This window comes from Caloenas nicobarica, chromosome 28 (genome assembly GCF_036013445.1).
Source record: "Caloenas nicobarica isolate bCalNic1 chromosome 28, bCalNic1.hap1, whole genome shotgun sequence".
NCBI classification, from domain to species: domain Eukaryota; kingdom Metazoa; phylum Chordata; class Aves; order Columbiformes; family Columbidae; genus Caloenas; species Caloenas nicobarica.
Window position 1 is genome coordinate 1436442 of NC_088272.1, and position 23205 is coordinate 1459646.

Below are 23205 nucleotides of genomic sequence, written 5' to 3' on the forward strand. Positions count from 1 at the left end.
GGAGGCCAGGTGGGCCAGCAGCCAAGGTAAAGGAGTGGGAGATGGGACTGTCTGCAGGCAGGCTGTGCTTTTGGGCAGCATCTGAGCACGTGCCTTTGTTTTAGCAGGTGCTACAGGCAAGCTCGGAGGGGCGAAGCTGCATGCCGACCAGCAGCCACGAAGGTGAGACGGTGGTTGGTGTTCAGGAGCACAGTAGTGCCTGGTGATTTGGTTCAGCGTTTCCTTCTTGTTTTGCAGGCGCTTTGTGGACCCCTTTGGACTCAGAGGACTGTTTGTGTTGAGCAGGGGTAGGGGCGAGGAGCAGTGTGGGGCTGGGGACTTGTGCCAAGCGCTAGACTTCTTTTGTTTCCTGCTGTCTTAGGTGCCACGAGTGATGAGAGTTTCTGCCCGCGCCAATGGCATGAGAGGCTGAATGGAATGCTTGGGAACCTAGGAGGAGGTGGGTGTTGTGGAAGGGGTCGGCATTGACCTCACAATACTTTGTGCTGGCACTGCTTAGTGAGTGTGTGTTTTCTGTTCTTATTGCAGGGGATGGAGGGGAATGCAGCAACTGCAGGAAGATCCCCGTGAGCCCATGTGGTGGTTTCCTCTGTGGATGGATTCAGTCCCTTGGCCCTCTGAAAGCTAAGTGGAGGCGCAGGGGCTGGGAGTTGCACGGGTGGGGTTAAAGTTCTCAGAGGGAAAAGGGCCGTCCAGGAACAGTCCCCTTTGGGTGGCTAAAGGGCGCAGGGAACCTTACAGTGCGATGCCAGCTTGGGCAGGGCAGCTCCAGCCTGTGTCTGTGTTGTGTACGTTGGGAAGCCTGTCTTGCACCTTTTAGATGATCCTGGGGTCTTGTTGTGCCCGAGGGGCACCACAGGCATCTCAGGTGCCATCCTGGGGTCTGGAATGCCGGTGCCAATTGGCCTATTGCCAGTTGGGTGCCGGTTTTCTTGTATCAGCAGCCAAAAGCATAGATGGTTCTTGCGCCTCAGACATTTCTGGTCAGTTGTGGTTTATAGTGTTGTTCTGGGCTGCATTGGCAGCTCTGCTATCTACCCATCCAGTCTAATGGACTGGCACTTCATCGCAGCATCTTGAAGTCTTTAGGTCTTGCAGCAGCTTGTGGTGCCTGTGCTGCTGTCTTGGTTTGTGGTGCCAGTGCCGCCATCGCGTAAGGAGCCGTGATGTTTGGCTCCTTTTTGTTTTGGGGTTGCAGTAGAGGCCTCTCGCCTCACCACTGCCTCCCTGTAGTTTGTTTTAGTGCCATCTGTTGTTGTTCTCCTTGTTGAATGTTTTTGGTGCTGTTGGAGTGGCGGTGTTTGTAGCATTCTGTGGAGCGTCAGTCTTTGCATGTGTGTGTTTGTCTTGGAGCTGCTCTACCCGGAGGTGTAGAGTCAGGTGTGGGTGGACTGAGCCCTAGGAGTCCGTGGTTAATTTCTTGACTTATTCAGTTCCATAGGCAAAGGCTGTACCATCATCCGGGATGGAGTAGCCATGGGCAGGGGGAGTGGACCGTCCCTTCACTGGTGTTTTACAGTGGATACCCAAGATGATTGTTGACTAGCATGCTGTTGTTTCACAGACTGTTTTAATTAAGTTTTTTCTCTGTAGGTGACCATGTTGTTGGATCCAGCTGCGCCTAGACTCTTCTCTGAGGAGGAGTTCAGAAAGCAAGGGGGTCCATTCTGAACTTTGACTCAATGGGAGGGCCTCCCTTTAGCCTTTGGCATTTCCTGTCCATGTAGAAATCACTCTGATTAGGCCTGGCATATTTTGTCCATGTAGCAATAGTCACCCTTGCCACCACACTAACATTGCACTGTAAGTGATCTAAAACTGTGCTCAGCTAGGGGTGCTGGGAGTCACTCACCTGACAGCAACTGATGTTGGCAGATTGGCAGGTGCTGTCACTGATTACTCATGAAGGCACAGGCTGAGTTAGAGTTACACATTGTCAGAGGAAAGAGCTTGTGGTAATTGCCGTGATTGGCAAGCTGTGGTAGAAGAGCTCACTATGCTCAAGAGTCACAGGAAGGATGGAAAGAGAATTAATTGCAAACTGTTAAGTACCTGACTGCAATGCAATTGTCAGGAGAGGAGAATCCTGAACTGAGAAAAGTGAAATCCAGGGGAGGAGATGGGGGCTCTAGGCAGGAGACATCTTGGATTGAGGGATCGGACAGCTCCCTCCAGTGTGGGGAGCCTCCCACTGGGACACCCCGCTGCAGATGTGACCACACCAGTGCGGAGTCAAGATGGACAATAACTGCCCTTGGCTGGGTGGCCACGCTCCTCCCAGTGCAGCCCAACGTGCTCATGGGCATATTCCTGTTTAGCACCACTGAGAACTGACTGAACAGCCAGGCTCGGAGGGTTGTGACCAGCGGCACAAAGCCCAGCAGGAGCTACCATGAGGAGCACTGAAGGACACCACATCCCTACCCAACATCTCCTCCCCACAGGTGTCTCTTGGGTCCCTGGAACCACCTCAGTGACAAGGGGGAGAGCACTGCCTGTATGGGGTGGAGGAGATGGGGTCTGGAATGAGGGTCCTGGGGCAGTTTCTCCTGGTTGTTCGTGCAGCAACAAGCTGGGCTGGATAGTTGGAGAGAGGAACTCTTCCTAAGGGCCTCCAATGGGCTTGGGGATGGTCTACAGTTTCCTGCATGCTGCCTTTTCTGGTGGAGATCAGAGGCTGCTGGCCCTTTAGAGGACCCAGGACAGGCCTTGTCCTTCCTCTGGTCACGGATGGACCCCAGTTCTCCAGCTCGGCCCCAGCTCAGGAGCCTTGTCTAGGGGTGACTTTTGGGGTAGGGTTGACAAGAGGGGTGCATAAGTTTGTCTTAAGGACATGTGATGAGCACCAGGACTGAAGTACCAGAGCAAAATGATGTGGCTTCTGGGTGAATACTTTCTTCGGTGCAAATCCTGAAACAGAGTCCCAGACTTGCTTTCCACGCCACCCTTCATGAGGGATGATGCACTAAAAGATGGCAAGTGGGGGACACCAATCCTTCTCCAGCTACTTCCCGGGCCTGGTGAAGCACCAGGACAGCAAGGACTTCTGGCCCTGCACCCTGAACTCTGGGTATTATCTTGGGGCAGCTGAACACCAGCATTTTTCTCTCCAAGGCAATTTCCAGCCCCGGTCAGCTCCTGTCTGATCTCCCCCCATCCCTCCTCTGATCTGGTCTGGTGCTCCTGGCCCCTTCCCTGTGCTCCCCACAGGGCCCCAACCTGGCACTGATGCTCCACAGAGCAGGTTGGCTGCAGGACCATGTGGTGACTCCACACTGGTTGTGCTGCTCAGTGAGGGACACAGATGCAACTGCATGGGCTGCACTGTCCCTGAGCTCTTTCCTGGGGGTCTAAAGCTCCGGAATGGGTTCAGAGCATTTCTTGGGACTCATTGGGTTTTCTGCTCATTTCAGTTCAGCAATCTCTTCCTTGTCCTTCAGGTGCCTGGAGATTGGTGCAGGAAGATGCGCCCTGTCCTGTTCCCAGGGACGGAGGTAGGCTGACCAGCCTGTAATTATTCAAATTGTCCTTCCTGCCCTTCTTGAAGATGGGTTTGACATCTTCCTTTCCCAAGGAACTCAGAACTTCTCTGATTCTGCTGTCACTTTTGAAAGCACAATCCAGAATCATGGGCAAGGGTGATGTAGAAGACAGGAGCACTTGCAATGAGCCTGTCCCAGCAGCTGAGATGAATCTCACTGGGCCAGTGAGGTTTATTCCTGGAGTCACACACAGAAATGCCAGGATTCCATCAGGCATCCGTGTCTGAGCTGGTCTCAGGACTGCTTATGCACCCAGGGATGTTCAGAGACAGAGTCTGTCCCTTTTACTCACAGAGGAAGGAGTCACAATGTCTCTCTGGCCTCCTGCTGCCACTCCAAAGGGACGGGAGGCACCTCAGCCCTGTGGTGTGTCACCCTGCTCTGCACTCATCTGAGATGTCCCACGTCATGAGGAATGGACACGGGGACCTCAGTCCAAGGAAGAAGGTCCCAGTGGGTGGTTTCCCATGGGCTGTTACTCTCAATGTGAAGTGACCTTGAGACACTGTCTGTCCCACAGGCATTCATGGAACCCCCAGGAATAGCTGATGGTGTTTGTCCTCACTCGGGTTCAGCTCACCTCATGTACATGATGTGCATGCTCATATCTCATCTGAACAATGCAAACATGGACTTCTGACCTACTCATTCAGGAAAAAATTCTCAATCTGGTGTGACAGCCCAGTGCTGGAAATGGTGTTTGTGAGGGGCCAGTCCATGACGATGTCCTGAGGCAGCTTCCGTGGGGTGTCCAGTGCACAGGGGCACAGCTCAGCCCCTGCTCTGCTGGTCCTGCAGGTCTCTGGCAGGAGGCCTGGCTGTGAGAGGACACTGCTGTGTGCCCAGCCCTGCACACACACACTGTGAAGCTGCACCCTGCTGTTTGCATCTGTGGCCACTTTTTTGGGCATGTTCTTGAGAGTATCTTTGTAAGAAGAGCTAAACCTTCAGGCCCAGACCGTAGGAGATCACCTTTCTTTCTTGAAAGGCTGTTCTGAGGCCAGCTCTGTCACAGCAGTGCCCATGGCCTGTCCCTGCCTGCGCTCACAGGACTGACACACAGCAGGACGGTGACCAGGCTGCCAGAGCACTCAGGCCTTGCACCAACACAAGGGATGAGAAGGAGAGTGTGGGAGTGGAACGAGAACAGCTCTGGAAGGCCAAGCGCTGGTGCTCCCTGGCAGGGCTGCCAGGCTGGACTCTTTTCCCCTCCTCCCATGCACACAGGAACTGTCCCTGCAGCTCCAAAAGGCCTTGCAGGAAGGATATAATGAAAAACAAGTCACTACAGGACCCTTTATTTTGTTTAAATACACAGAGATCATGGCTCCTCATTTACACAGCCACTGGTTATAAAAGAAAAGCAGAAAGTGATTAGAAAGGGGATGACAATGTTATCACAACAAAAAAAACCATCAATAACAACAGAAAATAGAGATGAGAGGCTGGGCCTGTAACTTGTTACATTAAAACTGCTATGTAGAAGGAGATGGACAGTTTATTGCTTCAGAAAACACTTAGATATGAGTTTCCACAGGGCATCCTTGAGCTCCTGGTTCCTCATGCTGTAGATGAGGGGGTTCACTGCTGGAGGCACCACCGAGTACAGAACAGACACCACCAGGTCCAGGGATGGGAAGGAGATGGAGGGCGGCTTCAGGTGGGCAAATATGCCAGTGCTGGCAAACAGGGAGACCACGGCCAGGTGAGGGAGGCACGTGGAAAAGGCTTTGTGCCGTCCCTGCTCAGAGGGGATCCTCAGCACGGCCTTGAAGATCTGCACATAGGAGACAAGAATGAAAATAAACCACCCAAATATTACTAAGAGACTAACCACAGAAAGCCAAACTTCCGTGAGGTAGGCATCTGAGCAGGAGAGCTTGAGGATCTGGGGGATTTCACAGAAGAACTGGTGCAGGGCATTGCCCTTGCACAGTGGCAGTGAAAATGTATTGGCCGTGTGCAGCAGAGCATTGAGAAACCCAGTGGCCCAGGCAGCTGCTGCCATGCGGACACAAGCTCTGCTGCCCAGGAGGGTCCCATAGTGCAGGGGTTTGCAGATGGCAACGTAGCGGTCGTAGGACATGACGGTGAGAAGAGAATACTCTGCACCAAATAAGAAACCTACAAAGAAGACCTGGGCAGCACATCCTGCAAAGGAAATGACCCTGGTATCCCAGAGAGAGCTGGCCATGGATTTGGGGACAGTGGTAAAGATGGAGCCCAGGTCGAGGAGGGAGAGGTTGAGGAGGAAGAAGTACATGGGGGTGTGGAGGTGCTGGTCACAGGCTATGGTGGTGATGATGAGGCCGTTGCCCAGGAGGGCAGCCAGGTAGATGCCCAGGAAGAGCCAGAAGTGCAAGAGCTGCAGCTCCCGTGTGTCTGTGAACGCCAGGAGGAGGAACTGGGTGATGGAGCTGCTGTTGGACATTTGCTCTGCCTGTGAACACGAGGACCTGTCATAGAAGGAAAATAGAGTGACAAGTTAATGTAGATTTCTCTGCACAAAATCAAAGCCATTTCACATACCCCCTCCCCTGCTCCACACCCCTTGTCCTTTTCCAGACCTTCCTTCGGGTCCGTGGCTGAGCCCTGGGTGGTGCTGGCTGGAGGTGCCGTGAGGAGCAGGGCCTGTGCCCGCTGGCTGCCCAGGAGTCAGCCCCGCTCTGCAGCAGGGGTCATGGAACAGGGGCAGGTGACGGACCTGGGGTTCACCCCTGCCTGCACATTTACATTTACATCCCACAGCCATCCTTGCCAGAACACAGCATTCATGTCCTGTCACTCTGACGGTGCAGAAGGCAATCCCTGCTCTGCAGCACATCCTCTTCCTTTGCATCAGAGAATCTCTGAGAGTTTTACTTACGTCTCTTGCAGACTCTGCAATGTGACAGCTTTCTGAGATCCTACCATGATCTGCAGATGCAATGCCCTGCAGCCACAACATCATATCTGTGAAGATTTCATTTCCAGTGATCTCTCAGCATCCTCCCACGCCAGACTGCGTTGCCCTGTCTCTCCCTGGCTCCTCTCCCCTCGGTGCTGCAGGCAGAGCCCTCAGCCCTGCTGCGCTTTGCAGAGGAGCTGCTCCTGGGCAGAGCTGTCTCTCTGCAGCGCTGCCGCTTGCCATGAGCTCCCTGTGTCCCAGGAGCCCAGCCCAGCTCAGCAGCACAGGAGCAGCCCAAGGCGCTTTAATGACCCCCCTGGTGGGTTTGGTGCTGAGGCCATGAACCTCAGTCTCTGAGACGCAGTAGAAGAAACCTCTCAAGAAGTCCAAGTCAGATTCAAACTCCAAAGTTTCTTGTAATGTTAATGGGTCCCACTGAGCAACACTATTGAGGAACTGACCCCAGGGTCTGGTTAGAGAAGAAAACTGGAGGCAGAGATGACAGGTCAGGACAAGCAAGGTGAAGGTCTCTCTGATGCTGAGTAAACCTGGATGTGTTTCATTAACCAAAGGGTCAAGCCCTGACCCCCAGCCCTGGGAAGGCAGATCCTGTCCCTCCCACGTTGCCCAGGGCCCTTCCTGGGACAGTGTGATGTGGGGCTGTGCAAGGCCAAGGGCAGGACTATGGTCCCACACCTCCCAGGTTCCTGGCTGGGGACAAGGAGGCCATGAGGCCTCTGTGCTGTAAGGACAAGGTGTCTCCTCACAGGCAGCAGAGGTGGAGACAACAGCCATAGCCAAGGGGAGAAGGAGCTCATGTCTGTTGGGGGCTTTCAGCCTCTTTACATCCCTTGATCATCTCCACGACAGCCTGTCCTATGCTGTGGCATCCCCTGCACCTCTTTCCCTGCAGGCTGGAGACATCCCCCCTGCTGCCCACCTTGCTCTTGTCTGAGCATCTTCCTTCCTTTGCTGATCTCTCTCCATCCTCCCCAGCTGTTCCTTGAAGCACAAAGCCTTGGGCTGATGCAGACTGCCTCTGGGTGACCTGCTCCACCACAGCACTGCCCTTCCAGTCAGTGATATGTGGGAAAGGTTTATCCCACAGGGGTAAAAAGATGCTGGGACAGGAATTAGCAGGGCTCATTTGCAGGGCTTTAAACTAGATTTGAAGGGGATGGGGTTGTAGCTGGGCTTGCATCAGTGGGGCAGCATGCTGGAATCCATAAAGACCGGGAGGCCCCTCAGGCCCCTAGGGTGAAATCGGTGTACTCGGCTCGCTCCCTGAAGTGCCTGTACACCAATGCGCGCAGCATGGGGAATAAGCAGGAGGAGTTAGAAACCTGCGTTCGGTCAGGAGATTATGATCTGGTGGCATTAACAGAGACATGGTGGGACAGCTCACATGACTGGAATGTGGTCATGGATGGCTATGCCCTTTTCAGGAAAGACAGGCCAGCCAAGCGTGGTGGTGGAGTTGCTCTTTATGTGAGAGAGCAACTACAATGTATAGAGTACTGTCCAGGTGCGGTTGAGGAGCAAGTTGAGAGTCTGTGGGTGAGAATTAAGGGGCAGGCTGGCAGGGGTGACACTGTTGTGGGAGTCTATTACAGGCCACCAGATCAGGGTGAGGATGGTGATGAGGCCTCTACGGGCAGCTGAGCGCGGCCTCACAGTCACAGGCTCTGGTTGTTATGGGGGATTTTAACTACCCTGATGTTTGCTGGAAGGACTACTCAGCCAGCCAGCCTCAGTCTAGGAGGTTCCTCCAGTGCATTGACGATAACTTTCTGACGCAAATGGTGGAGGAGCCGACTAGGAGAGGTGCGCTGCTGGATCTCGTCCTCGCTAACAAGGAGGGTCTGGTCGAAGCAGTAAAGGTGGGGGGCTGCCTTGGTTGCAGTGACCATGAGATGGTGGAGTTCAGAATCTCCTGTGGTGGGAGCAGAATACCGAGCAGAATTGCAACCCTGGACTTCAGCAGGGCCAACTTTGGCCTGTTCAAACAATTGCTGGAGGAAATCCCATGGGCAAGGCTGCTGGAAGGTAAAGGGGCCCAAGATAGTTGGTTAACTTTCAGGGACTGCTTCTACCAAGCTCAAGATCAGTGCATCCCGATGTGCAGGAAGTCAAGGAGAGGAGCCAGGAGACCTGCGTGGTTAAACAGGGAACTGCTGGGCAAACTCAAGTGGAACAGGAGGGTTTACAGATCATGGGAGGGGCTGGCCACTTGGGAAGAATATAAGGCTGTTGTCAGAGGATGTAGGGAGGCAACTAGGAAAGCTAAGGCCTCCTTAGAGTTAAACCTGGCGAGAGGGGTCAAGGACAACAGGAAGAGCTTCTTCAAATACATGGCAGATAAAACTAACACCAGAGGCAATGTAGGCCCACTGATGAACGGGGTGGGTGCCCTGGTGACAGAAGATACAGAGAAGGCAGAGTTACTGAATGCCTTCTTTGTCTCTGTCTACTCTGCCGGAGGCTGTCCTGAGGAGCCCCGTGCCCCTGAGGCCCCAGAGGAAGGCAGGGCAATGGAGGAGTCTGCCTCAGTTGATGAGGACTGGGTTAGGGACCAGTTAAGCAATCTGGACATCCATAAATCCATGGGTCTAGATGGGATGCACCCGCGGGTGCTGAGGGAGCTGGCTGAAGTCATTGCTGGACCGCTCTCCATCATCTTTGCCAAGTCTTGGGAAACGGGAGAGGTACCTGAGGACTGGAGGAAAGCAAATGTCACTCCGGTCTTCAAAAAGGGCAAGAAGGAGGACCCGGGCAACCATAGACAGGTCAGCCTCACCTCCATCCCTGGGAAAGTGATGGAACACCTTATCCTTGGTGCCATCTTAAGACATATCAAGGGTAAGAGGGTCATCAGGGACAGTCAACATGGCTTCATCAAGGGGAAGTCGTGCTTGACCAACCTCATAGACTTTTATGAAGACGTAACAAGGTGGATTGACGATGGCAGAGCAGTGGATGTGGTCTACCTTGACTTCAGCAAAGCATTTGACACCGTCTCCCACAGCATCCTCACGGCAAAACTGAGGAAGTGTGGACTGGATGATTGGGTAGTGAGGTGGACTGCAAACTGGCTGAAGGAGAGAAGCCAGAGAGTTGTGATCAATGGGGCAGAGTCTGGTTGGAGGCCTGTATCTAGTGGAGTGCCTCAAGGGTCAGTTCTGGGACCAATACTGTTCAATATATTCATCGACGACTTGGACGAGGGAATTGAGTGTATTATCAGCAAGTTTGCTGATGACACCAAGCTGGGAGGAGTGGCTGACACGCCAGAGGGCTGTGCTGCCATCCAGCGAGATCTGGACAGGCTAGAGAGTTGGGCGGGGAAAAATTTAATGAAATATAACAAGGGGAAATGTAGAGTCTTGCATCTGGGCAGGAACAACCCCAGGTTCCAGTACAGGTTGGGGAATGACCTATTAGAGAGCAGTGTAGGGGAAAGGGACCTGGGGGTCCTGGTGGACAGCAGGATGACCATGAGCCAGCACTGGGCCCTTGTGGCCAAGAAGGCCAATGGCATCCTGGGGTGTATTAGACGGGGGATGTTTAGTAGGTCGAGAGAGGTTCTCCTTTCCCTCTACTCTGCCCTGGTGAGACCTCATCTGGAATATTGTGTCCAGTTCTGGGCCCCTCAGTTCAAGAAGGACAGGGAACTACTGGAGAGAGTCCAGTGCAGGGCCACAAAGATGATGAAGGGAGTGGAGCATCTCCCTTATGAGGAAAGGCTGAGGGAGCTGGGTCTCTTTAGCTTGGAGAAGAGGAGACTGAGGGTGACCTCATCAATGTTTATAAATATATAAAGGGTGGATGTCACGAGGATGGAGCCAGGCTCTTCTCGGTGACAACCAACAGTAAGACAAGGGGTAATGGGTTCAAGCTGGAACACAAGAAGTTCCACTTAAATGTGAGAAGAAACTTCTTCTCAGTGAGGGTGACGGAACACTGGAGCAGGCTGCCCAGGGGGGTTGTGGATTCTCCTTCTCTGGAGACATTCAAAACCCATCTGGACGCCTTCCTGTGTAACCTCACCGAGGTGTTCCTGCTCTGGCAGGGGGATTGGACTAGATGATCTTTCGAGGTCCCTTCCAATCCCTAACATTCTGTGATTCTGTGATTCTGTGATTCTGTGATCTCACCCAATTTTGTCCCATCTGGAGGATATGGAACCCCAAGACCCCAAACACCTCCCCAACTTCATGCCTTCTTCACCTGGAGGATGTTGAACCCCAACCAAGACTCCAAACATCTTTGCCAACTTTGTCCTACCTCATCTGGAATGTGGAGAACCCAGGACTCCAAAACATCTCCCGCAGTGTTGTCCCACCTGGGGGATGGAGTACCCAAGACCCAACCATCTTCCCCAACTTCATCTCTCCTCATCTAGCCGGTGGAGATCTCCAAGACCCCCAACATCTCCCCCAGTGTTGTCCCACCCAGAGGATGTTGAACCCCAACCAAAACCCGCAAACATCTCCCCAAATTCATCCCTCTTCCCCTGGAAGGATGGAGAACCCAAGACATGAACCATCTCCCCCAGTGTTGTCCCACCTCACGCTGACAACATTGAACTCCAAGACTCCAAGATCTCCCCAACTTTGTCCCACCTGGAGGATGTTGAACCCCAACTGAGACCCCCAAACATCTCCCCAACTTCATCCAACCTCATCTGGAGGATGGAAAACACAAGACCTTAACATCTCCCGCGAACTCCTGATTGGTGAGTGGAGGGGGTGGGGCCTGTGGGTGGGATCTGTGGGCAGGGCCTGCCAGGGGCAGTGGCCACTGCTGCTCTCCGCGGGAAGTTCATCTGGATCCATTTTGGGGCCACCAGGAAGTTGGTGTCACCCAACAAGACGTGTGAGTGAGCGGAGGGCCCAGCAGGGGGCATCTAGTTGGCCGGCGTCTACCTGTCCATCATCCATCTGTCCATCTGTCCATCCCTCCACATGGCCATCCCTCCATCTCCTCATCCCACCACCCACCTGACCCTCATTCTCCATCTCCTGGTGTCTCCACCCTCATCTGTCCATCTGTCCATCCCCATCTTCTCACCCACCTCCTGGTCCCTCCATCTCCATCTCTTGGTGTCTCCATCACCTCGTGTCTCTGTCCATCTGTCCATCCCGAGCTCTCCACACACCACCCACCCGACCCTCCCTCTCTTGGTGTGTCTATCTCCTCACCCATCCATCTCCTCACATCTCCCTCTCCTGGCCCCTCCATCTCACAGAATCACAGAAATCAGGGATTGGAAGGTATAAGAGTCGGTCCGAAGAACAGTACTTGCCTGAACATCGCCATCAGGGACTTGGAGAACAGATGTCCTGATAGAAAGAATTGGACAACGACTTGGAGAGAGGCCTGACGAAAAACATTGTGTTGTACAGGTCTCTCCAACCTGGGGGCTACAGGTAATAATGGCTGCTGTACGGATTCCACCTGCTGCCGCAGCCAGCCTTGCCCCCACCTCCTAAAAGGAATTGTGTTCTACAGGTCTGTTCTACAGGTTCTGGCAAGCGAAGCGGGGACTCTTCAGGCCTGCGCAGTTCAGCATGGATTGCGAAACAAAGGCAGAGATTGGCCTCAATCCATGGGAGCAAAGCGGGGTGAAGAAGCATGAAAGACGATTCCCGACGGGACATCGCTGAGCTCTCCCCACCAAAGGATCACGGATCACAACGGAGAACCGGCAGGACTCTTCTCACGACACCCAAGACCATAGGGACGCCTTTGCATCTTGTAGTGGTAGCCAACCCTTTTTTTTCCCCCTTTCTTTCCTTTCCTTTTTCTCCACTCTCTCTATCGTGTGCCGCTTTACAATCAAAATAATAAAGTAACACTGTTTGATTGAATTATAACGGCTTGGCATTTTGGTTGCCTTAATTTTGCGCTTCGAGATCAGGGTAAATGAACCATCACGAGTGTATCACCGGATGGACTGTGACAGATGGGACCTTGAAAGTTCATCCAGTCCAATCCTCCCGCCAGAGCAGGAGCACCCAGATGAGGTTACACAGGAAGGTGTCCAGGCGGGTTGGAATGTCTGCAGAGAAGGAGACTCCACAACCTCCCGGGGGACGCCTGGTCCAGGCTCTGTTACCATCACTGAGAAGAAGTTTCTTCTCGTATTGAAGTGGAACCTCCTGTGTTCCAGTTTGCACCCATTGCCCCTTGTCCTATCACTGGTTGTCACCCAGAAGAGCCTGGCTCCATCTTCATGACACTCACCCTTCACATATTGATCCCCATGAATGAGGTCACCCCTCAGTCTCCTCTTCTCCAAGCTCAAGAGCCCCAGCTCCCTCTGCCTTTCCTCACACAGGAACTGCTGTCCCTGAGGCTTTTTCAAGGTGAGGGGTGGGAGTGTGATCGCCATCACTGTGGTAACGCCCACGCCACGTCTGCCACTCTCGCAGGGGCTCCCAGGGGCTTCCAGGTGGCGAAATCAAAACCCAAAAAGGTCCTTCAGCAGAGGGAATCTCACAGTTAGGGTTCCAGTTAGGTGCCTTCCGCTGCCCTGTCAGAGACACTGGAAGTTGTGAGCTTAAAAGCACACATCCCAGAAACAAGTCATGAGCTGAACTATCAGCTATTAATATTCCAGAAAGGATCATAGAATCATAGAATCATTTCCGGTGGAAGAGTCCATTGAGATCATCGAGTCCAACCATAACCCGACTCTTGCACTAAACCCTAAGAACCGCATCTATACATCTTTTAGACACCTCCAGCAATGGTGACTCAACCACTTCCCCAGACAGCCTGTTCCACTGCTTCACAACCTTTTCCATGAAGAAATGTTTCCCAATATCAATTCTGAACCTTCTCTGGCACAAGCTGAGGCCATTTCCTCTCATCCTATCACTTGCTACCCAGGAGAAGACCAACACCCTCCATGCTGCAACCTCCTTTCAGGTAGTTGTAGAGAGCAAAAAGGTCTCCCCTCCGTCTCCTTTTCTCCAGGCTAAACACCCCGGGGTCCCTCAGAATCTCCTCAGAAGACTTGTGCTCCAGACCCTCAACAGCCTTGTCCCCTCCTCTGCACTCACTCCAGCACCTCAAGGTCTTTCCTACAGTGAGGAACCCAAAACCGAACTGAGGATTCGAGTTGTGGCCTCACCAGCACCAAGTACAAGGGGATGATCGCTGCCCTGGTTCTGCCCACTACACTATTCTTGATGCACACCAGGAGGCCATTGGCCTTTTTGGCCACCTGGGCACACGCTGGCTCATGTTCAACTGCTGTCCATCAACACCCCCGAGTCTTTTTCCACCAGGCAGCTTTCCAGCCACTCTTCCCCAAGCCTGTATTGTTGCAGGGGATTGTTATAAACCAAGTGCAGGACCCGGCACTTGGCCTTGTTGAATCTCAGACAATTGGCCTCAGTCAGCCAACGTCCCTCTGTGTGGCCTTCCCACCTTCCAGCAGATCAGCACTCCCACCCAGTTTGGTGTCATCTGCAAACTTACTGAGGGTGCACTTGATCCCTTCATACCGATCATTGGTAAAGAGATTAAACAGAACTGGCCCCAATACTGAGCCCTGGGGACACCACTCGTGACCGGCCGCCAACTGGGTTTGGCTCCGTTCACCACAACTCTTTGGGCCCGGCCCTCCAGCCAGTTCTTTATCCATCGCAGATACACCATCCAGGCCATGAGCTGCAGCTTCTCCAGGAGATGCTGTGGGATACGGTGTCAAAGGCTTTACTGAAGTCTAAGTGCACAACATACACAGCCTGTGTGGTGGATTCACTCCCCCACGACAGACTTTCCCTCATCTGCTAAGCTGGTCACCTTGTCACAGGAGGAGATCAGGTTGGTCAGGCAGGACCTGCCTTTCATAAAGCCATGCTGATTGGGCCCGATTGCTCGTCTCGTATGTGTGACCTCCCAGTCCCTTTCCCAGCCCTGTTCCTGCTGTTGGCCTGTCCCCTGCAGGGGCACAAGTGACTCACAGTCCCCTCCACAGCCATTGGCTTCCTACTGGACTATGAGTTCCTGAGACACAGCTGAGCACATGGCATCGTACCCAGCCATCGCCCTCCTTGTGCTCCAGTGTGTGAGCAGGTAAAACTAAGCTGGTTTCATCAAATGTATCTAATAGATTTCCTATCCAGGGTTTGAGTGGAGAAACGTTCCTCAGAGGAGCTGCTGTATTTACACTGGGGCATTTTATGTCTCTGCTTCTGCCTCTTTTTCTTTCTTCTTCCTCTGTCTATTCTGACATGAAAGAGCTCTCCAAGAGAAGATTCATGGAATCCTACAATAACGCAGGTTGGAAGAGACCCCTGAACACCATCTCTGTCCCACTGACCTTTATGGCACCTGAAGGAAGAGCTGATAGCATTTGTGCTCCCTTGGGTTCATCTTACCACATGCACACAGTGGACAGGCACATGATGTGTATGCTTACAACTCATCTGTACAATGAAAACATGGAATCATAGAATGTCCTGAGTTGGAAGGGACCCACCAGAATCATGGAGTCCAATTCCTGTCTCTGCACAGGAGAACCACACAGTCCACACCGTGTGTCTGAGGGCTTTGTCCAGTCTCTTCTTGAACACTGTCAGAATTGGGGCCGTGACACCTCCCTGGGCAGCCTGTTCAGTGTCCAGCACCTCTGGGCGAAGAACCTTTTCCTCATGTCCAACTGAACCTCCCCTGGCACATCTTTCTTACATTCCCTTGGGTTCTGTCATTGGTCACCACAGAGAAGAGCTCAGTACCTACCCTTCCTTCTCCCCTTGTGAGGAAGCTGTAGCCACCGTGAGGTCTCCTTTTAGTGTTTTCCTCAGCTCTGATGCTGAGAAACCCCTTGGTTTGCTTTCTGAAGCAGAAAGGAGAAGCCATGAGCCCCAGGCAATGGGGCTGCCCCTCACACACAGCTCAAGGCTCTTCCTGGGACTGTGGGATGTGGGTGTGCAAGGCCGAGGGAAGGACAACGCTGGTACAGCAACTTCCAGCTTCCCCATGGGGCTGCAAGGAGGCAACGAGGCCCCAGTGCCATGAGGACAACGTGTCTTCTCCTGGGCCTCAGTGGCAGAGACAACTGCCATGGCCAAGGGGACAGAGACCTGGGTCCTGTTGGTCCCTTCCAGCCTCACCAGTGCCCTTTGCCATCTCCATCACAGGCTGTTCTGCACGGTCCTACACCTGTGCCTCTTTCCCTGCAGGCTGCAGACACCCATCTGCTTCCTCTCCTTGTTCAAATTTGTCAAATATCTTTTTTAGTAACAATGTGAAGTGAAAAGCACTCCTCACTGGAACTGCTGTATTTATGTTAACACCTTCTATATCTCCTCTTCTGCCTTTTTTTTTTTTTTACGATTCCTCTACCTATTCTCTCTCCAGAAACCTCTCCAAAGCAATTATTATTTCAAATCACAGAATACCTCAGGTTTGAAGAGAGCCCTTGTCTCACTCATCTTGTCTCACTCTCCTGCTCAGGGCAGGGTGAACCAGGGGAGGTTGCTCACGGCGCCCACCCAAGTTTGCATCATCCACAAAGGAGCTGAAAGTGCACTCTGTTACATCATAGAAGGGAAGAATAAAGATGTTCAACAGTGTTGGCCCAAGTGCCGGTCACTGAGAGATGACACTGGTAACTGGCTGCACGGAGGACTTTGTACCACTCATGATATTTGGGCTTGATGGTTCAGCCAATTTCCCACCCGGCATCCACTTCTTGAGCCCCATCAGCACCACTCTGCCCAGAAGCACACCATGTCTGAGGCCTTGCAAACGCCCTGCACACAACATGCCTTTCTTGCCCCTCTCCATTGGGGTTCAGCAATCCCTTCCTTGTCCTTCACGTTCCTGGAAATGGCTGCAGGAGGACATGTCCCATCCCCTTCCCAGGGAGGGAGGTAGGGTGGCCAGCCTGTTATTCTCCCAGTTCTTAGTCCAGCTCTTCTTGAAGATGGCTTTGAGGTCTGCGTTTCCTAAGGACCCCAGAACCATTCTGGTGTCTACGGCACTTTTGAGAGCACAATCCAGAATCACGGGCAAGGGCAACATAGCAGACTGGGGCACTTGCAATGAGCCTGTCCAAGGCAGCTGAGATCAATCTCACTGGGCCACTGGGGTTTGTTCCTGAAGTCACACACAGAAATACCAGGGTTCCGTCAAGCATTGACATCTGAGCTGGCCTCATGGGCTCCTTCTGCACCCAGGGATGTTCAGAGACAGAGTCTGTCCCTTTTACACACAGAGGCAGTGTCTCTCAGGCCTCCTGTTGCCACTCCCAAAGGACGGGAGGCACCTCAGCCCTGTGGTGTGTCACCCTGCTCTGCACTCATCTGAGATGTGTCATGTCATGAGGAATGGACATGGGAACCTCAGTTCAAGGAAGCACATCCCAGTGCTGCATTCAGGTGGTTTCCCACGGGATGTTCCTCCCAATATGAAGTGACCTCAAGACCTTGTCTGTGCCACACGCCTTCAGGGAACCCCAAGAAATAGTTGATGGTGTTTGTGCTCACTCGCGTTCATGTCACCTCACGTACATGATGTGCGTGCTTACATCGCATCTGTACAATACAAACTTGGACTGCTGAGCTACTCATTCAGTGCCCCTCCATGGAGGGAAGAACAACCTCTGTGAGCTGGGGAGAGAGGCCAGGGCTGGAAATGGTGGTTGTGAGGGGCCAGTCCATGACGATGCCCTGGGGCAGCTTCCGCGGGGTGTCCAGTGCACAGGGGCACAGCCCAGCCCCTGCTCTGCTGGTCCTGCAGGTCTCTGGCAGGAGGCCTGGCTGTGAGAGGACACTGCTGTGTGCCCAGCCCTGCACACACACACTGTTTATCTCTACACTGCTGTTTCCACCTGCAGGCTGCTTTCTTGGGCATGTCCTGAAGATGATCTTGAAGAAGACCTAAGCCTTCAGGCACTGCCCTATGAACATCACTTTCCATTATAGAAGTAGTGTTATGGAGGCCAGCTCTGTCACAGCAGTGCCCATTGCCTGTCCCTGCCTGCGCTCACAGGACTCACACACAGCAGGACGGTGACCAGGCTGCCAGAGCACTCAGGCCTTGCACCAACACAAGGGATGAGAAGGAGAGTGTGGGAGTGGAACGAGAACAGCTCTGGAAGGCCAAGCGCTGGTGCTCCCTGGCAGGGCTGCCAGGCTGGACTCTTTTCCCCTCCTCCCATGCACACAGGAACTGTCCCTGCAGCTCCAAAAGGCCTTGCAGGAAGGATATAGTGAAAATCAATTTGCTACAGGATCCTGTACTTTGTTTAAATACACACAGATCATGGCTCCTCATTTACACAGCCAGTGGTTATAAAAGAAAAGCAGATAGTGAATAAGAAAGGGGATGACAACATTATCACAATTAAAAAAAATGCCAATAACAACATAAAAAACAGATGAGAGGCTGGACCTGTAAGTAGTTACATTAAAACTGCTATGTAGAAGCAGATGTGCGGTTTATTGTTTCAGAAAACACTTAGATACGAGTTTCCACAGGGCATCCTTGAGCTCCTGGTTCCTCATGCTGTAGATGAGGGGGTTCACTGCTGGAGGCACCACCGAATACAGAAAAGATACCACCAGGTCCAGGCTTGGGGAGGAGATGGAGGGGGACTTCAGATAGGCAATCATAACAGTGCTGACAAACAGGGAGACCACGGCCAGGTGAGGGAGGCATGTGGAAAAGGCTTTGTGCCATCCCTGCTCAGAGGGGATCCTCAGCACGGCCCTCAAGATCTGCACATAGGACAGCACAGTGAACACAAAGCAGCCAAAAGTTAAACAGACAGTACCTACAAGAAGCCCAAGTTCCCTGAGGGAGGCATCTGAGCAGGAGAGCTTGAGGATCTGGGGGATTTCACAGAAGAACTGGTCCAGGGCATTGCCCTTGCACAGTGGCAGTGAAAATGTATTGGCCGTGTGCAGCAGAGCATTGAGAAACCCAGTGGCCCAGGCAGCTGCTGCCATGTGGACACAAGCTCTGCTGCCCAGGAGGGCCCCGTAGTGCAGGGGTTTGCAGATGGCAACGTAGCGGTCGTAGGACATGATGGTGAGAAGAGAATGCTCTGCACCTAACAAGAAACCTAAAAAGAAGACCTGGGCAGCACAACCTGCAAAGGAAATGACCCTGGTATCCCACAGGGAGTGGGCCATGGATTTGGGGACAGTGATGGAGATGCAGCCCAGGTCGAGGAGGGAGAGGTTGAGGAGGAAGAAGTACATGGGGGTGTGGAGGTGCTGGTCACAGGCTATGGTGGTGATGATGAGGCCGTTGCCCAGGAGGGCAGCCAGGTAGATGCCCAGGAAGAGCCAGAAGTGCAAGAGCTGCAGGTCCCGTGTGTCTGTGAATGCCAGGAGGAGGAACTGGGTGATGGAGCTGCTGTTGCACATTTGCTGCTGATGAGCGTGGGGCACTGTTACAGGAGCAAAAGAAAGTGACAATTTAGGAGAAATTTATCTGAGCAAAATCAAAGCCATGTCTCATACACCCTCCCCTGCTCCACACCCCTTGTCCTTTTCCAGACCTCCCTTCGGGTCCGTGGCTGAGCCCTGGGTGGTGCTGGCTGGAGGTGCCGTGAGGAGCAGGGCCTGTGCCCGCTGGCTGCCCAGGAGTCAGCCCTGCTCTGCAGCAGGGGTCATGGAACGGGGGGCAGGGGACGGACCTGGGGTTCAAAGTTGTCATCTGAAACTGCTGCTGGTGAAGAAGGACCTGTCAGCATCTGCACAGTGACAGAGAATGAAACAGGATGGTAAAATGAAATTTGAAAGGTTTTTTTACAGCTTCAGAGAATCACAGCATCACAGAATGTTAGGGATTGGAAGGGACCTTGAAAGATCATCTAATCCAATCCTGCAACCCCCCTGGGGAGTGTTCTCATGTGTCAGAAACCCTCAGCATTTCTGCTGCACTCAGAGAGAACAGAGCGAGTCCTGCGAGACCAGAGGATGCCTGTGGGTCAGTGCAGAGTGAGGGCAGCTGCTCTGTCCCTCTGTCTTGCTCCAGCTGCCCTGGGCTGGCACCTTTCTGAGATGGAGGCTGATCACACTGCCATGTTACCCTGAAAAGCCACCGGGACTGCTGAGAGCAGAGGTTTGCAGGCTGCAAAAAAGGACGGGTCAGACTAAGTCAGATGTGTCCAGCCAAGGTGATGCTGCTGCTGTCCATGGGCAGAGGGGTGGTGAAGGGATGTTATAAGGCTTCTGGCAGATCGGCTGATCACTCAGACTTGCAGTTCAGGAGTCTCAGTGACTTGTTAAAACTGGAGAGCTCCATTTTCATTTATCCTTTCCTCCATCCCCCCACTCCCCAAGTCTTGGAATAGGAAACTGAAAGGACAGACTTGGGAAAACTCCTTATCTTTGTAGTAATACCTGTGTAGATCTTCTCCTAGAAACCTCCTATTGGAAGAGCAGCCCTGACCCACGGAGAAGCCAGCAGCAGAATGACCCTGCCCTGCTGGGGGTCGCTCCTTCCCCCCACAGCTTCTCCCCTCAGTGTTGTTGGGATCTCCCCGGGCAGGCTGAGCGCTGACCCTGGCAGGCGGCAGAGTCCCTGCCCCGGCACAGCCCTGGGGTGCAGGGACCCTGCTCTGCAGGACAGCCCTGGGCACTCCTGCCTGCACATTTACATTTACACCCCACAGCCATCCTTGGCAGAACACAGCATTCATGTCTTGTCTCTCTGACGGTGCAGAAGGCAATCCCTGCTCTGCAGCACATCCTCTTCCTTTGCATCAGAGAATCTCTGAGAGTTTTACTTACGTCTCTTGCAGGCTCTGCAATGTGACAGCTTTCTGAGATCCTACCATGATTTGCAGATGCAATGCCCTGCAGCCACAGGCATCATATCTGCGAAGATTTCATTTCCAGTGATCTCTCAGCATCCTCCCACCCCAGACTACGTTGCCCTGTCTCTGCCTTGCTCGTCTCCCCTCGGTGCTGCAGGCAGAGCCCTCAGCCCTGCTGCGCTTTGCAGAGGAGCTGCTCCTGGGCAGAGCTGTCTCTCTGCAGCGCTGCCGCTTGCCATGAGCTCCCTCTGTCCCAGGAGCCCAGCCCAGCTCAGCAGCACAGGAGCAGCCCAAGGCGCTTTAATGACCCCTCTGGTGGCTTTGGTGCTGACACCATGAACATCAACCCTGAGGGGAAGTTCAATAAAACCTCTCAAGAAGCCCAAGTCAGATTCAAACTCCAAAGTTTCTTGTAATGTTAATGGGTCCCACTGAGGAACACTATTGAGGAAATGACTCCAGGATCTCGTTAGAGAAGAAAACTGGAGGCAGAGATGGCAGGTCAGGACAAGCAAGGTGAAGGTCTCTCTGATGATCAGTACACCTGGATGTGTTTCATTAATCAAAGGGCCAAGCCCTGACCCCCAGCCCTGGGAAGGCAGATCCTGTCCCTCCCACGTTGCCCAGGGCCCTTCCTGGGACAGTGTGATGTGGGGCTGTGCAAGGCCAAGGGCAGGACTATGGTCCCACACCTCCCAGGTTCCTGGCTGGGGACAAGGAGGCCATGAGGCCCCTGTGCTGTAAGGACAAGGTGTCTCCTCACAGGCATCAGAGCTGGAGACAACAGCCACAGCCAAGGGGAGAAGGGGCTCATGTCTGTTGGGGCTTTCAGCCTCTTTACATCCCTTGGTCATCTCCACGACAGCCTGTCCTATGCTGTGGCATCCCCTGCACCTCTTTCCCTGCAGGCTGGAGACATCCCCCCTGCTGCCCCACCTTGCTCTTGTCTGAGCATCTTCCTTCCTTTGCTGATCTCTCTCCATCCTCCCCAGCTGTTCCTTGAAGCACAAAGCCTTGGGCTGATGCAGACTCCCTCTGGGTGACCTGCTCCACCACAGCACTGCCCTTCCACTCACATTCCTTGCTGCTCATGTCCAGCCTGGACCTCCCCAGCTGCACTTTGTGCCATTATTTCTTTCTCATGCTGTTTCCCACTATGAAGAAAACCTCCACCCTCTCTGAAACCACCCTTCCAGCACTCTCAGGCTACTCCTACACTGCTGCAGCCTCCCCAGCGCTGCTGGGCCAGAGCAGCCCAGGTCCCTCAGCATCCCACACCATGTGCACAAGGTCCTGAACCCTGCCTTGGCACAGCCCTGCACTCTCCAGTTCCTCCCTGCTTCTCCAAACTGGGAGCCGCACATTGGCACACACCCGTGTGTGTGGGGTCACACCAGTGCTGAACCGAATGGGATGAGAACTCCAGGTGTCTGGGTCCCCATGCTCCTCCTCATGCAGCCCCGGGTGCAGCTGCCGTGTTCATGGTGAGCGTGCAGCACGGGCTTGTGTGGCGGCCCTTGTAGTGCCCAGGCCCTTCTCCTCAGGGTCCCTGCTCAGCGTGTCAGGTCCTGCTCTGTCCTGATGGATGGGGTTATTCTCCTGCCCCGGTACAGGACTGGCCGCTTCTCCTTTTGAAACTTCAGAGCTCTTTGATGGGTGAATTCCAAAGTTTCTCAAGCACAATTAGCTCAGCTGTTAATCTTTGCATGCAGATGGTTTAACCTGATAAAGGTGTCTCTCCCAAGAAAACAGCAGGAGGAGTTACAGGACACTACAAATAGCCCCTCCTGAGGAAACTGTGGCATCTTGGGGGTCTGGTACTCATAATGCCAGAGCTCTGGACTTAGAGGGGAAGTTTCCCTTCATGTGGGAGAACATCAGGAAGGTGTGGAGCTCTGTCTGGGGACAGACAATGTCAGCTGAAGGCTGAGGAGTCAGCGTGAGAGGGCAGAACAACATGGGCAATGTTGTAGTGACTGGACATCAGCTACTGACTCACTGATGAGGAAGAGGAATTAGATGAGGCCTCCTTCAGACAAAGGAAAGAAGCCTCATGTTTCCAGGGCCGTGTCCTCATGACAGACCTAAGATATCCCAATATCTGCAAGGTACCAGCCGTCCAGGAGGGTTTTGGAGCTCATGGACAACATCTTCCTGACACGGGTGGCTGAGGAGTCAGTGAGGTGAGGTGCCCTGTGGGACTTCACACTTACAAACCAGAAAGGGTTGGTCAGGGATGGAACAGTCAGGGATGGGGAAGTGGAGTTGAGGCTCCTGGAAGATGCTAACAAGGCAAAGAGCAGGATTTCAGGAGAGCAGGCTTTGGCCAGCTGAGGGACCTACTTGGGTCCTATGGGATATGACCTTGGTGTTTGCAGGGATTTTTCTCTCACATTTCCTCCCTGCTCTCTCCCACCTGCTGTTGTGCAGTGTTTTTTACCCTTTCTCAAATACAATATCACAGAGGTGCTGCCAGCATCCCTGAGTGGCTCAGGTTTGGCAAGGAGTGGGTCCATCTTGGAGCCAGCTCATATCGGCTCTGTCTGACATCAAACTCCTGTTGTCTTCTCAGAGAGGTGACAACTGTAGCACACTCACACTCACCCCAGTTCCAAGACTTTGCCATGTAAACCCGGTAGATGGTGACAATGTGTTGGGTGTTGCAAACTACTTGATCATGGAGAAGAAGTGGAAAAGATCTTCTGTCAGCAACCTGAGGAAGTCACCAGTCAATCAGCAGGTTCCTATGGGGAACTGTAATTGCCCTGACATTCACTGGCCAGGCAAAGCAGCAGGTGCCAACACTCCAGAGGATCTTGGGCCAACTGCTTTACAGAGGGGAGGGTGGAAGGCCAGCAGCAGAGCACAGGCTGGTGGGCTCCAGAGGAGAAGACACAGACATACTGGAGGATGGCGGCCAATAAAGGTGGTGACATGGAAGTAGGTCTGAAGGGTGAAGGAGCTCAGGAAACCTGGGAAGCCTTACA

General features: G+C 53.3%; 1 protein-coding gene across 1 annotated transcript; it reads right to left on the bottom strand.

Moving 5' to 3' along the window:
- Window positions 1-357: 357 nt before the first annotated feature.
- On the bottom strand, window positions 358-18821 carry LOC135999340 (olfactory receptor 14A16-like). The gene is made up of 4 exons (XM_065652899.1): window positions 17901-18821; window positions 5377-5430; window positions 5143-5319; window positions 358-429 (listed from the first exon to the last, which is right to left on the bottom strand). The coding sequence occupies exons 1-4, from the start codon at window positions 18819-18821 to the stop codon at window positions 358-360; spliced, it is 1224 nt and encodes a 407-aa protein (XP_065508971.1).
- Between the last annotated feature and the right edge of the window lie 4384 nt (window positions 18822-23205).

What these genes read in the sequence shown, in the direction of transcription:
- LOC135999340 (XM_065652899.1), bottom strand. Translation starts at nt 18,821, where the DNA reads ATGTGCAACAGCAGCTCCATCACCCAGTTCCTCCTCCTGGCATTCACA. An exon ending in AACTCGTATCTAAGTGTTTT is followed by an intron (nt 5,431 to 17,900) that starts CTGAAACAATAA and finishes GAAATCCCCCAG; the next exon opens with ATCCTCAAGCTCTCCTGCTC. An exon ending in TGGTGTCTGTTCTGTACTCG is followed by an intron (nt 430 to 5,142) that starts GTGGTGCCTCCA and finishes ACCTCCTCCTAG; the next exon opens with GTTCCCAAGCATTCCATTCA.